Below are 15,311 nucleotides of genomic sequence, written 5' to 3'. Positions count from 1 at the left end.
GTGCCATTTGCCACCTCTTGTAAGTACCCAAATCTGAAAAGTCTGAACCTCATGAGAAGCAGAGATCAAACCAAAACCTTCTGTACGCAGGGGAAAAAAAGGTAATATCCTAGAGTACCTCTCTGATATCCTATCTTTGTCACTGTAACCCATTGGCCATGTGCACAGAGGAAGGCAAAACCTCACTGTGGTATTTAAGATGAAGGTAGAGACATTCATGAAATTGAGGTGCAAGAGAATAAAAACCTGTAACAGTTCAGATTCCTTATTTTAAATAGCTAAGTATTTTTCTACCACAGCTGCTTTATCAAGACTGAAAATTTAACATTGTCTTTTCTATCACTTCTTTAAAAAAAAAAAAAAAATAAGCACTCACATGGTAGTGACATACCTAGAAATAAAAATATTTTTGTTTTAGCTCCTAAATTTTTTTTGTTTGAAACAAGAAACTTTGCATTTTCAGAGCTCTTTCCAACTTGAAAATCAAAGCTATTTTTTCCCTTTACAGGACATTAGTAGACCACAGTCTCTGCTATCAAAATGGTACTGATGAGTCTACCTCTTACATGTAGGTTTTTCCATGGAAACATAACTTCCACCACTACACTCTTTGTTTTTATCCCTCACTCTATTTTTTCTTAATTTGGAATATATCCCTTGTTGTGGAAAGTAATTTAATGCTACATCTCTTCCAAGTCAGTGGCCATCAACCCAAGTCACGCTCAAGGAAAAGATTCAGTCAACAAGGCAAACAGTGAACAAGCTCTGATTCGCCCCACGTCATATAGAAAATGTACTCTGCACCAAAGAATTAACCACAGAGTACTTGGTATAAAATGGAAAAAAATTTATCAACTTTCACATTTTATTTCCTTTCAAAAGAAATGAACTGGCATAATCTGTCAGAAAATCCTTACACATGAACATGCCCAGTTACCACACTAAAGGAATCAGCTCAACTTACTGCTGATGAGAAGCACAACTTCAAGAAATAAGCAGTTTTTGAGAATGTGCAACTTCCAAAGGCGTATTATCTTCAACATCAGCTGTGAAATGTCAACCAGCATTCTGCCATTACTTGGTTATAGAATGAGAAGTAGTAGAGGCACAGCTGACAGCTGAGCAGAGTAATGCACGCACACCTGTGCAAAGGCCTTGTGAAGCTACATTGCAACAACCATTGCTCCCCTGATTTGGGGTGTAAAATTAATCTTTTACATTAAAGAGTGAGACTGCACAGATCAGCAATGCCCTCGGTCTTTTTCCTGCCATCCTTAAATGGTGGAACTGATGGCATAGGGAGCAGAACACAGAACAAAATGCTGAAGCTTTCTCTTTGCTGGAAACATGGCTTTTGTGATTCTAAAGACAAATAATACACCCCAGAAAACCTGTGAATCAGAATCAGAAACATGCAACATGTATTACAAAGGTGATAAATACAACTATTTTCTTTCTGACAGTCAAACAGAAATTTATAAAATAATTTATTTCTGAATAAAACCTACATACATGCATGAAACTCATCTGTATTTCACACCATAATACACAGATTTGCTATTAGTGAATTTATCCTGGTAATTACAGGCCAGTTAGCCTGACCTCAGTACCAGGTAAGATAATGGAACAATTCATACTGAGTGCTATCACACAGGACTTACAGGATGCCAGCAGGGGTTTACGAAGGGTAGGTCATGTCTGACCAAGCTGGTCTCCTTCTATGACCAGGTGGCCCATCTGGAGGATGCAGGAAAGGCTGTGGATGTTGTCTATTTAGACTTCAGCAAGGCCTTTGATACTGTCTCCCACAGCACACTCCTGGAGAAGCTGCAGCCCACGGCTTGGAAGGAGCACTCTGTGCTGGGCTAGGAACTGGCTGGGCCCAGAGAGTGATGGTGAACACTGCTGCATCCAGCTGGGACCAGTCACCAGTGGTGTCCCTCAGGGGTCTGTGCTGGGACCAGTTCTATTTAATATTTTTATAGAAGACAAGGATGAGTGCATCGAGTCCTTCAATAGTAAATTTGCAGACCACACTAAGCTGGGAGCTTGTGCTGATCTATTGGAAGGAAGGAGGGCTCTGCAGAGAGACTTAGATTGGTTGGATGGATGGGCAGAGTCCAACAGCATGAAGTTTAATAAATCTAAGTGCCAAGTTCTGCATTTTGGACACAAAAATCCCCTACAGCATTACAGGCTGGGGACAGTATGGCTGGACAGTGTTCAGGTGGAAAGGGACCTGGGGGTGCTGGTTGACAGCCAGTTGGATATGAGCCAGCAGTGTGCCCTGGTGGCCAAGAAGGCCAATGGCTCCTGGCCTGCATCAGGAATTGTGTGACCAGCAGGAGCAGGGAGCTCATTCTTTCCCTGTACTCAGCACTGGTGAGACCACATCTCGAGTGCTGTGTCCCGTTCTGGCCCCTCAGTTCAGGAAGGACATTGAGATGCTTGAGCACACCCAGAGGAGGGCAACAAGGCTGGTGAGGGGCTTGGAACACAAACCCTGTGAGGAATGTTTCAGGGAGTTGGGGTTGTTTAGCCTGGAGAAGAGGAGGCTTAGAGGTGACATTATTGCTCTCTACAGCTTCCTGAAGGGAGGTTGCAGACAGGTGGGGGTCGGTCTCTTCCACTGGGCAGCAACTGACAGAACAAGAGGACACAGTCTCAAGCTACATCAGGGAAGGTACAGGTTGGATATTAGGAAAATATTTTCACCAAAAGAATAATAAAGTATTGGAATTTCCTTCCCAGAGAGGTGGTAGAGTCACCATCTCTGGATGTATTTAAAAAAGACTGGATGTGGCACTTGGTGCTAGAGTCTACTTGAAGTGTTAGGGCACAGGCTGGACTTGATGATCTTAAAGGTCTCTTTCAACCTCATTATTCTGTGATTCTGTAATTCTGTGATAAAAAGATTGTCACACTGACTGATACTTTCTCCACGCCTGTGTGTCAGTCTGATTTTATGGGCTTCCCCAAATGCATCAAATCCTCCTGAGGCATCGATGCATAGTGTTGGCTCATTCATTATTACAATTTAACTCAGTAAGCTGAGTGCAGACACAGGTAAACTACTACCCTAATTTTACTGGTGGTATTGCACATACTACTTTCAAAATCGTTTGGTATACTACCTCTGTTTCAATAATTTCAGTTTTTCAATAAAGACTTAGTAAACCTGTCCTATCTTTTTTTTTTTTTTTTTTTTTTTGCATTTTGAAGGGTGGATATTGTAAATTAAATAAAATAATAATCAGAATTCTTATTTATTAAGCATGAGGTAGAAGACGTCACTGCAAACTGGACATCAAAAGAGTAGCAAAGAGCAAAAACATTTTAGCATTTTGAATGCCTTTGTGTTTAAATGTTTGCCTATTTTCTCACTGATAGTCAGTAAAGTAACATAAAAAACGTATGATTCTGCTTTTGAAGACCACACAATCTAACATTACCCTCTCATGATTATGGCACAAAAATCCACCTTTCAAGAATTTTTAAAAATCTTTATCAAAGTTTCCTCTCTTGTAATACAGGACTGTTCTATCAGTCCAATAACTTTTCTTTAATTTCCTCAATCCATTTTGGAAATAAAATTACCTCCATAAGGTGCAACTTTAAGAACAAACTTCATTCTTCCACCATTCTGGAAAAGCAATATTCTTCACCCAATTTGCCAAATCTGTTTTTTTTTAAATTATCCTGAAATAAAATTATTTTTGGTAATCAAATATCAGTGTAATCTTAGTTGATGGAAGCCATTGAACAGTGGTATTTCACCATGTACCTTCATAAAGTCTGCCTCGTATTTCCCAGTCTTTATTCTTGTAGACACTTTCTTTATGGACATAACCAAACTAGCAGTAGCAGAAGAAATATTGTCCATCCTTTTTATTCACATCTGTCTGTTCAGTCAAGAATTCATAATTTCATATGTACTCTCACAATCAAAAGACACTATGTCTCATTCCAATGAGCTATTTTTCATCGTTTTAATTTTCTCTTGGGTTAACTTGTGCATTCTTGGTAGGGCAATTAAATAAAACAATTAACAAAAAGAAGACCTAGTTTTTCATTTGGTAAGAAATTTAGTGTCTGATCTCTTTAATCTTCCACCAGTTCAGGAGCTAGGATAGACTACTGCCCAGGTCAGGTAAATCATCTTATTTATTTGTAGGCTAAGGTGCCATTTTTGCCAACCTGTATGTTGGAGAAGAATAACCAAAACATTTCCCCCAGTGTTTCTTCTGATTGACTCTGTTTCCTTTCTTCTGGTCCTTCCGAAGTTCCTGCCTTACAAGCCTAGTTATTGACATGCAAGCCAGATACATTATGAAAAATGTACTGTTCTTATTAAGAAAAAAAAGGTGGGTAATCTGTTGTTTTAAAATATTTCATACAGTATTTCTACTCTTGCACATCTAAAAATCTATGCTGTTAAAGCTTATTGCACATTGCTGATGTTTTTTCATTCAGACCTCTTCTACTCTCAGCTTATTTATTTATTTATTTTTCTTGAGCATATTGCCCATTTCTTAATCTCATGGCAGGCATATCTGTTTCAAGCAGAAGTACATCTGCAGCCTCTCCTAGGGCATAGTGCCCTCTGAGTGAAGTCTTTAGCATTATGCTATTAATTAATTATTTAATTCATTAATTCATTTTTAAGAACCCAAAACATTATTCTAAAATGTCCAGATTTTAAAAAACTAATCTGATCATCTAAAGAGAATGACAGTTTCACACAAGGCCACCCTCTCTGCTATGTGCTCAAAGCACTTCTTAGTCCCTACTTCAGACAGGAAAGCATTAGGCAGTGTGTTAGCATGTTTTAAGCATATCGAAACAACTACAAAAAAATACCAGCATGGAATGTGCTACAGGAAGTAACTCATTAGAGGAAAAAAAATGGGAGCAGTGAAGAACGAGCTGATAACACAAGCAGTAAAAAACTCAATAAATTGTTTCAATCCCACCAATTGGAAACAATAAATTGTTTCAATCCCAAGATCCTCGTGCTGTATTGCAAGTACACATCCTAGAACTCTATATGCCTGCCAGAAAACCTGAGAAAACAGAATTACACAACTACACCTAAAAATGAGGGTATTAGTGAAGTGGGTTATAACAGAATACATGCCTGGAAGAAAAGCAAAGGGAGCTAAACTGGATGCATCTACAAATCTAGTTTATCTAAATTAAATGAGACCACTGTGGCCAGAGTTCTATGCAATATCAGTTGATGCAACTAAGCACTGCTCATCTATTTCAACAGGGTGGAACAGGAGCTTAACCTACCTGCTGAATAACTCCTTTCAGTACCTATTTAAAAAAAAACAGCAATTGCAAAACAACACAAAAAACCTTGCCTCCATGAAGTTCTAGATTTCAGCGTTTATTTAAATCCACCACTATGAAAGCAGTGATGCTACATTTAAAATTGTATCCACAGGATAAGAACTTTAAACTGTTCATTGAAAAAACATGGAAATAATTGAAAAGTTCATTCTCTTTATTAAGAAAGTCCAGGTAATGTCACAGTGAATTTTTGTGTGTGCAAGAGGAAATCTCTGCTATCTCTCATTCTTACAAGTTTAGGAAAAGCTTATCTTGGAATTTAATGGTCATTTAGTTTTGTTCTGGTAGACTAAAATAAATATAGAAATTAAAAAGACAAAATAGTATTTTACATTTTCTTTTACTCTAACCAAATTTGCAGTATTCATTGAAGTAGTTTGACAATGATGGACAAGGCAATAATAAAATAATAATAAAATAATAAAAATGTGTCATAACATATGAGGCTTTGCAAAATTTATTTTGTTATTGAGAATATTGTCTGCAGAGAAAAGCTGTATAGGAAAGGGTCTACTGAATGTCTACTTAGTAAAAATATTGCATTAGCCCTTAACACCATTTAATCCAATTGGAAACTGAGCAATTAAAAAAATGAGCTTAGATTATTGCACTTGCCTTTCCGATGTTTTTGGATTTAGAGGAGCACCTTTCATTTAGAAAAAGGTGTCTTCTTTAAAGTTTCTTCTTTATTTTGGGAAGAAAAACATGCAATAGGAAAGAATATTTTGTATGCAGAAAAATATTTATACTACTCCTCTGGTAATTTAATGCTGCTGTTATTACACTCTTTCCTTGATGACAGAAGAATTTCCTCAGATTGGCTGTTGGAATTCAGACAATGAGCCCCTGATATGTCAGTCATTTTCTTTAAACACATTAAATAATAAAAGACAAAGCGAAGGAGCAAAAATTAAAGCTTTTTTGGGGGGAGCCTTGAAGATGCTGATGCATGCATTTCCCTCTCCAGTCAACAAGCACTGCTTATGAGCTGAGAGAGGAGCCGGAGTTCCACCGTCTTTGCTGTGGTCTATCCCACACCTTGCACACCCTCTGTGCAGAGCTTGCTTATCTCTGGTTATTTTCCCTGCTCTTTTTAACTCTGCAGAGTCCAGTCACTATCTTTCCCTAAAGGGTTATAGCTGTAGCTTCAGAAAATCCTTTTTAGTCAGCTCTTTTAATAATGAATCACAATGTTCATCTTTAATAAGCAATGAAGAGAAACAATTCACATGGGGCAACATTCATCTACTGAAGAAGAAATACTGCAGACTACGCCCCATCAGCCCCTGATCCACTGGTATTAAGAATGACAGTAAAACTCCTCACATCTGAGTCCTCACACCTCACAAAAATTATGTTGTTCTAAAAGCATGGGACTTGTGGAGTTTGCATAATCTCACGAGTGCTTCTGGGGCTGGGGGGGAAGCCTTTACAAAACAATCAACACCACTTTCTGATTTGTTCAATTTTATTTTTTTTTTTTGTTTTTTTTAGAAATCTAACTTCTATCTTTCTTTTGTTCTTTGGAGATGCTCACAATTTATTCCCCCAGCAGCCATACATCTGGTTTGGAAATATAAATATTTTTCAACCGTAGCCCCTTCCTGTGAGCATGTGAAAAACAACTGCTAGGATACACAGCATGGTCACTTGAATCATATATACAAGAATTATACATACAACATATGTCTGCTAAGTGCAATGTCATACACTACACTACTGCTCAAGCATGTTGCAGTAGTAAGAACTGACCTAATTTCCAAGCTACTCACACAAAATCAAATGGTTATATCAAGCCATTACCATCTAATGCACTGCCATACTAGCCATGCTTTACCTGGCTACATGTTAATTTCAAAGCCAAACTATCAAACACTATGATGAAATGAGATAAATATTATAATGAATAAAACATTTTATAAAACGAAGTCTACAGGGAAAATAGTATATTGTTTAAAATTTCATTGTACAATCGAGTTAAGATGTTCCAAGAACAAAGAAGACTTTTCAGGTTAATGTAACCTGTTTTTTTTAATTTAATGTAACCTATTTTTCACCAAAAAGTTTATTCAAGGGATTTTGTTTTCCATCTACAAATACCTCTAAAACAGCTCCAGTGGGGCATATGACAGTAATGGTACTTCGCCTGCTGAGAATAAAAGCCCTCCACATTATATAATCCCAAATAATTTTTTCAAACAGAAAATAATTATTTCTTAGGAAAGCACATTTTAAAACACTTTTAAAAGCACCTTCAAAACCGTGAGACTTAGTTTGAACAAATTATTTTTAAAAATCTGAAAGTTCCACTGATGCTGTCTGCACTGCCAGTCTTTTAACTGATCCTATTGCCCTGTACAGCTTTTAGCAAAGCAAGATAATTTTTGTCCACCCACATATTGTTCCAGTTGCAAGTTGGTCAGAGTAGTATTGGATCTTCAGGTACTGCCTAGGGCTAGGTAACCCAAAGAACAGATAGCAGAGGGCTGCTCACAAAGGAACACGCCTTAGAAACAGACACCTTCTTCATCCCTGGAAGTTCAAAGCTTGGTAGACAAAGCAAATTGAAGCACAGATAATATCCACCTTCTCTTCCTTTTTTACCTCTTTCACAGACCTTTATGGGCAAACACACACCCTGAATAGAATACAGATGCACAATATTGGTACCCTCAGGTACTCACAGGGATTTTAAAGGCAGCATGCAAGGTAATTAATAGTAAAGTTGGGACTATTTCTAAATCAACTTTCCAACAACAGCGACCGCAGCCCTCCAGGCAGGTGCTCAGCGGCAGGCACCGGTTCTCGAACGCAAAGCGGGCTCTCAGCGTACCTTAAGGAGTCTGACAGAGGGGAGGAAGGCGGCATGGCACAGCTTCCGGATGGTCCAGTTGAGTGGCCGGGGTGCCTCGGTCTGGTTCATGACTGTCCACAAATCCCAGCGGGAGATCAGCCGCAGACCTGACAGCGCCTACCGCGGAAGCCGCCCTCCGGGGCGCGGGCATCCCCCGCTCGGTGCCGCAGGGCAGAGGCTGGGCTGGGCTGGGCTGGGCTGGGCTGGGCTGGGCTGCAGCCTCCCGCGCGGGGCCGGCAGTGCCCGCGCAGCCCAACGCGGCCCGAGCGAGGGAGGCGATCCGCCCGCGCGGGGCAGGCGGCTCCGGGCGGAGGGGCGCGCTCGGCAGGAGTACCGGGATGCAGCGCGAGCGGCCGCTCCCGCCCGCCGCCGGGAGCAGCAGGGCTGGCCGCGCTCGCCGCTGAGCCACCTGCCTCACTCGTGCGCCGCCCTGGGCCAGAAGCAGGGCAGAAGGAAGCGAATTTAAATAAAGCAAGGGAGGGGTACCTGCACTTTCTTTCCCAGAGCATTGCGAGGAGAGGGAAACCGACATGAGGGGAGGTGGGGCCAAGGCTCAGACAAGAGAGCGACTCAGACGGGGGTGAAATAAATTCGCTCTTCATTTACTGATACAATGGCCCTGGGAAGCGTTTAATTGATCTGGCACAGTATCGGTGTGCTAGTGGCAAGTGGCAGTGGTTAGAAGCAGTACTATAAAGTCACGAGTGCTAACATACGCATCCAGACAAAGCCAAACCAGTTCAGCCCTTTGAATATTAAATATGCGCACTAAATAATTCTATCAAAGACATGAAAACACATACATGAAGTAATATTGCTCGGTTAATTCAAATACGGCAAAATATGTTATGATGGAGATGTTCTTAACGGCAGGCAGCTCTCCAACCAACGTAGGAATACCTTTTCCCTTCCCCCCCGCCTCCCCCCCCCCCCCATTTCTTCTTTCCTCTCTCTCTCTCTCTCTCTCTTTTTTTTTTTTTTATTTTTTTTTGGAAGGCCATGAAGATTACATGAAGGAAGAGTTAGGAACTGTAAAAGAAACAATCTATAAAGCAATGGTAATTTTTCATGTTGCCAGTAATAACCAGTTTTTACTCAGATTATGGATGAAAACACCTTCTTAAAGTTTACTTCTTCTCAGTAAAGTTCAAATTTCTCATAACTGAGTTTAGGAAATGCACATTCAATTTACTTAGCTAGGATTCATCAATCTGCCATTTTCACACATCTTTTTAATCCCCATAAAGCACATATATTTCACCTGTATTTATAATTTATTCTTAATATTGCATCTACATTCATCAGTAAAGCTGAATAATTGTCCAATGAGGTGCAAAGAGATGAAGACTACTGTTTCTTTTGAACATTGGCATACCAATCAGCTCCTCTTCGCTGTAGCCTCTCAGGAATTGTATAAAGGATCTTATTCAATGTTGGATTCAAAATTATTCTGTCCAGAATATAGTCCAAGAACAAAGTGCAAGACCAACTATGCACCAGAAGAGGTCACACTTGTTCCACCCCTCTTACATGGCAAAGTTCTAGACCCTCAAATGTACAGGGACTAGACCATGAGTTGTCTGTAGAATGGAGTGCGTAGGACACCAGGAGACATGACTTAGTGACAAAACTTGTGCAGATGTATTTCTAGTTGTGACTGAGCAGCTAGTTAAAATTATGTCTATTTAAATGCCTCTTGCTTGAGTTCTGAATGCATTTCTTTTAGGAAAGAAGGAAAAAAAACCCTTTCACTGTTAGTGAAATTAAACTTGAGTAAGTAAATATGAGTATCTGCAACTTCTTTTCCAAGGCTATATAAAGGAGATAAAATTAAACCGGTAGAAAAAAATTAATCCTGACTTAAAATAACATGCACCATGGAAGATGTATAGCATGGTAACTTTGTTCAGCTATAAAGGTAATCATATCCAATGATTAAGCTTTAGGGTTTCATAGTTCAAAGAAAGAAAAGAACTCAAATCAGAAACAAGAACTCAAGACCATGGCTTCCCCCTATCCCATACCCCCTCAAGTAATGCTGAGAATTTTTTCTACCTTTGAAGTCCAGGAAACAGTTTCCTGGGAAGGTACCATACTCATCATTAGCTTTTCCCTTTCACATCCACTTTGCATTAGGCATCTGTGATTAAAGAAAATGTTCAACCTGTGTGCTTGGCATAAAGAAGACAAAGGAGTCATAGCATACTGCTCTTCTTTTCAATGAGTAGAGTAATAACTCTCTGAAGATGCTAGAGAACTAAGCACAATGAAGAAACATAACAGATTGCTTTAATAAACTAATAATAGTGATCCCAATGTATCTTCTAGCTTCCAAAGAGCTTCCTGTCTTTGAGATGAATTCTATCATTGCCTTCTTCTGCAAACAGTACTTTAGGGATGATAGCTGTTATATGCTGCAGTGTTTAATATACACCAACCCTTATTCACTGTCTGGCTTTGTACCTTGCCTAATCATTTGTACTTGCACAGAGTGCAGGAATATGAACTTCTGTCAGTGGCAGTGAGGAAGCTCTGATGTACAGGATATTATCATGAGATAGGAGCTTGCCTTCCATCACAAAATCCTTGGTTGTCTTTGGGCAGACCATTTAAACTGCTTGTCCTTAAGGCCAAGCATTAATTAGTTTTATTTTTAATGTATGTCTCTTGCCTATAAGCAATACTGGAATGATTTTGAGGCTATTAAGTGTAAATACAAGGAAACGGAAGCAAGGAGATTTCTTTGCATTCCTAACATGCCCCACTTCTCTACCCCCATTTTTGGTAAGTATAGACGGTGAAGATTTGTAAAGTACAGAATGAAATTTTTAAAAGGTTCACTTTCTCCCCCCAGATTCTTACAACAATTATTAAAAATAGTAGTGAAACATTAGGAATATGATTGGTGGGGAGGCTATGTAGTTTGGGGACATTTTATCACTACAGTAAAAAAGTCAGAGTTTGAATCTCATATTTTGTTTGATAAAGCAAGTTCTCAGATCAGATCAGCTCCTACAATCTGAGGTCTATTAGAAGATGCAAAGATGTAGCAATCCCACTAGCATTTAAGACCTGTTAGATATAAGAGACAGAGCTGCCATTGTCATATTAAAACATTTTTTCCTTGAAGCATGTTCCCTACACCATCAGTATTCACATCTAGTTCTTTGTCTCTTGTGAAGGAGCACCTTTGGTACCACAGGAGACACAAGCAAATAGAAGACAGATTCCATTGCTTCCTGCAACACAAAAAGACTTCTTCTTAAACCTATTGTTCATGGAAAGCATTTTATGACCTGCTCTTTTTGGATTCTTGCAATCTAACAAGACAACAATTCTACACGTAGATACTGTAAAATTTAATATCTCTGGAAATGCTACAAAATGAAGTTTCTGAGAAACACATCAGCATCCAGACCACTCTTAGAACATCAGCAATGTCCAGCACTTTCAACCTGAGAGCAAAATTAAACAAAAAGGTATTAAACAAAAGCAAACCCCAACACTAATCTCCTATCCAGCCCAAGTAACAATTCCTTTATGAAATAAGAGATGCTGTGCAAATGAAAGGGCAGGACCAGTAAATGAGAGAGATGTATTGGTCAGCATGGTAGAAAATCTCTTCTATGTGGCCACTGCCTACCTGTGGAGAAACATCAGGCAGAAGAGTTTTCCCATGATATCACACCTGATTTCCCATGTAAGTCATGGAGCAGAATCATAAAATCATAGAATAGTTTGGTTTGAAAGGGACTTTTAAAAGTCATCTAGTGTAACATCCCTGCAATAAGAGGGACAACTTAAAGTATATTTGGTCAGAGTCCTGATCAACCTGACTTTGAGTGTTTCCTAAGCTTAGAATTAAACCATCTCTCTGGCAACCTCTGCCAGTATTTTACATCCCCTCATTCTAAAAAACTTCTTCCTTATATCTTGTATAGATCAATCTCCTTCAGCTTAAAAACCACTGCCCCTTTTCCCATCACAAGAGGTCATGACAAAATGTCTGTCCCCATCTTTCCTATAGGCACTGTCAGCTATGGGAGACTGTTGAGGGTCTCTCCAGAGCTTTCTCTTTTTCAGGCTGAATAACAGCAACTCTTCCCACCTTTTTTCACAGGAGAGGTGCTCCAGCCTAGTGATCATCTTTGTGGCCCTCCTCTGTCCTGGTGACCCCCAGAGCTGGACGTAAGACTTCAGGTGTGGTCTCAAGAGAGCAGAGCAGATGGGCAGAATCCCCTCCCCAGCTCTCCTGGCCATGCTGCTTAGGATGCAGCCCAGGACACCACTGTTTTTCTGGGCTGTGACTGCCCAGGGCAGCCTCTCATCCACCAGCACTACCAAGTCCTTTTTTTGCAGGGCTGCTCTTGATTTGCTCATCACCCAGCCTGCTTTGATTCTGAGGCTTTCTCTGACCCCTGTGTAAGGCCTTGTGCTTAGCCTTGCTAAACCTCCTGAGATTCCCATGGCCCTACTTCTCAAACTTGGCCAGGTCCCTCTGGATGGAACCCTGTCCTTCAAGTGTGTCCACTGCACCATTCAGCTCGGTGTCATTTGCAAACTCACTGAGAGTGCACTTGATCCTGCTGTCCATGTCATTGATGAAGACATAAAACAATCCTGCTGCCACCACAGACCCCTGGAGAACAATTCTTGTACAGATGTTGGTCAAAAAATTGACTATGACCCTCTAAATGTGACCATCCAGCCAACTCCCCAACCACTGAACAGTTCACCTATCAAATCCATATCTCTCAAATTTAGAGAGAAGGATTATGTGGGGATTTTGTCAAAGCCCTTAATACAATTTATGTAAGAAGAAAAACATCTTCAGAGTGTAGCTAGAGAGCCACTTTGCCAAGGCTTCCTTGCTCTTGGACCAAAGGGCTTGCACTTCCCAGTGGGATAGCAAATACCAGAAAAAAATAGAGCTATAATTGCATTTAGAAATAGAGCTACCTTTGCTTGCAGTGGCCACCATGGGTCCACTGCACAAACATGCTGATGTGGAGGTGCTAGTTCTTCATTTTGGCTACCTCCTAGGTTTGTGGAGGTAATGGTAGAATGGCAATAGAAATAGAAATAATTCAGAAGCTCTTGTTCCAAAGTTAATGTTATCAAATCCTTCCATTGGTATAATAAAGAATCAAAATTCACCTTGGTATTCAGGCGCTTTGCAGGGCTGTAAGTTAAAAAATTGTAAAGTACATCAATTAACATAAAGCATTCTATTCAACAATAAGGTATTTTTCACCATAGTCATATTCCAATTTATCTGTGTCTATTTCATGTGATTTCTCACAAAAATCAGAGGGTAGAAAGGTAAGTTTATGTTATAAGGTTTGGGTAAAATATACTTAATTTTGTGTCTGCCATAACTTCTTAGGGGACATGAATTTTATTGATTCATAACTTGACTGATAATTAAATTATAAAATTAATCCACTGCTCCCACATCTTTTGTCATTGCATGCCTGAGATATTTTTTCTGCTTTTGTCTCTGCCAAGATATTTCACAGGTCTTTTGCCACATGCTCATAATTCCCTCTTCCCCACATGGAAATACACATACCAATGTGTTGTCTGTCTACTTATTAAATATTAATTAAATAACTTGCTGTAGATGAAGACAATTCCATAGATAGTTTCAAGCATATATATGAACATTATTGTATGTAGCTATAAATCTTGTCTTCTGGCAACTCACTGAAAAGCCAAATTAAAGGGTATTATTTTCTTTCTTTTATCCCAAGTTTTATAGGGATGTGATGAATATTGAATATGATTATTTTATATGCCTACCACCTTGAGATTTTCTCTAACTGATCTGCATCTGGCTTTTGCCTGGAAAAACACCTAGCTGGGCTACAACAAGAGATCTCAGAGGTATCACAGCACACAGTACTGCAGAGAACCAGGGGAAGCAGACTTGTGAGAGTGCAGATGAACTGGGCAGCGCAGCACACCCACTGTGCCCCTGTCAGAAGTATTTTTCTAGACACCCTGTTTGATTGTTCCTAGTTCCAAAATACACAAGTGGAGGAGCCTCCAAGTCACACTATGGACTGAAAATGTAATTATGTACAGATAGGTCACAAGGAGCCTTCACCATTTTTTGTGGTTTGTGGTTTCTACAGCTACTGATAATTTGCACCAGTTTATCTTCAGCTGCTCTCTAAGTATCTGTAAATCTACCTACCGTTAAATATTAATGCCGTACCTTTGAATGGTGTATTAAACCAGAAATTCTGCTTTAGCTACAGGCTGAAGCCTTTTAGAGTTCATCTTTGAAGGAGAGTAATACACATAGGCATGTAACACTTATATTTTGGGACTAGAAATGTCAATGGTCGATTGTTATTTAGGTACAAATGCCACATTTTAAAATGCAAAATTGCAATCTATCTTAGTTCAAATAGAATTTAAATGTAGAAAAGTTTTTCTTTAACCTCTGCAGCATATGACAGAAATAAGGATGCTCAAACACTTAGATTTAGCTTATGCTAAAAGCTTCTTTCCATCTTAACCATCATGTTCTTATTTGCGTTGTTTAACTTTGTGTAAATACTTTCTCAATTTTGATCTATAACATAATCTTTATAATTTCCCCTTCAGATATCAAATTTACTAAGTTATTTTTGGTGTTGTGTTTTTTTCTCTTGATTATTTTGGTACAGAAAATGCAGAAAAAATATGATACTTCATGAGAGCAATTCACCCTGTTATGCCTTTCAATGAAGACCCTACAGAACAACTCATTTGTACTTCTGTACTTCTCTTCATTTGTCTCAGACAGATGCAGTATGCAGCAAGGGCAATTTCCTCACTTCAGCACAGGGTACGGCTGAACTGGCAAACAGTTTACTACCCTTTGAAAGAGGCAATTAATTACAAAAAAATCTCTAATGCCTTCTGCTATGGGGTTATAAAAAACCCCAAGATAACCAAATTATATTTTCCACAGGTACTGCATTTCTGCCTACCTCAACCCCACAACTTCTGTCTTCCTCCCAAAGGTGAAGAATCCTAGTGCAGACACCACATCCAATGATCAAACCTCCTGCAGCTACCTGGTTTAGATGCTTTGAGCACATTTAGTATT

At 39.4% G+C, this 15,311-nt stretch overlaps 1 protein-coding gene across 7 annotated transcripts in view; it reads right to left on the bottom strand.

Annotated features, from left to right (window-relative positions):
• The window catches only part of TRPM3 (transient receptor potential cation channel subfamily M member 3), a 406,906-nt gene that overhangs the window by 258,308 nt on the left and 133,287 nt on the right, over nucleotides 1-15,311 (bottom strand). For 3 of the 7 annotated variants that reach the window (XM_077790275.1, XM_021541498.3, XM_021541500.3), the window contains exon 1: nucleotides 8,189-8,438. The exons of 2 other annotated variants lie outside the window; for them this stretch is intronic. In XM_077790275.1, coding sequence (XP_077646401.1) covers nucleotides 8,189-8,278 — 90 coding nt within the window. In that variant the 5' untranslated portion in view covers nucleotides 8,279-8,438. Of the gene's footprint in view, nucleotides 1-8,188; nucleotides 8,440-15,311 lie in introns of those variants that run through there. 2 more of the 7 variants (XM_021541495.3, XM_031507405.2) reach the window with 2 other exon arrangements.

The sequence above is a fragment of the Lonchura striata genome, chromosome Z (assembly GCF_046129695.1).
Source record: "Lonchura striata isolate bLonStr1 chromosome Z, bLonStr1.mat, whole genome shotgun sequence".
Taxonomy (NCBI): Eukaryota; Metazoa; Chordata; class Aves; order Passeriformes; family Estrildidae; genus Lonchura; species Lonchura striata.
This window is presented reverse-complemented; position numbering and strand designations above follow the sequence as displayed.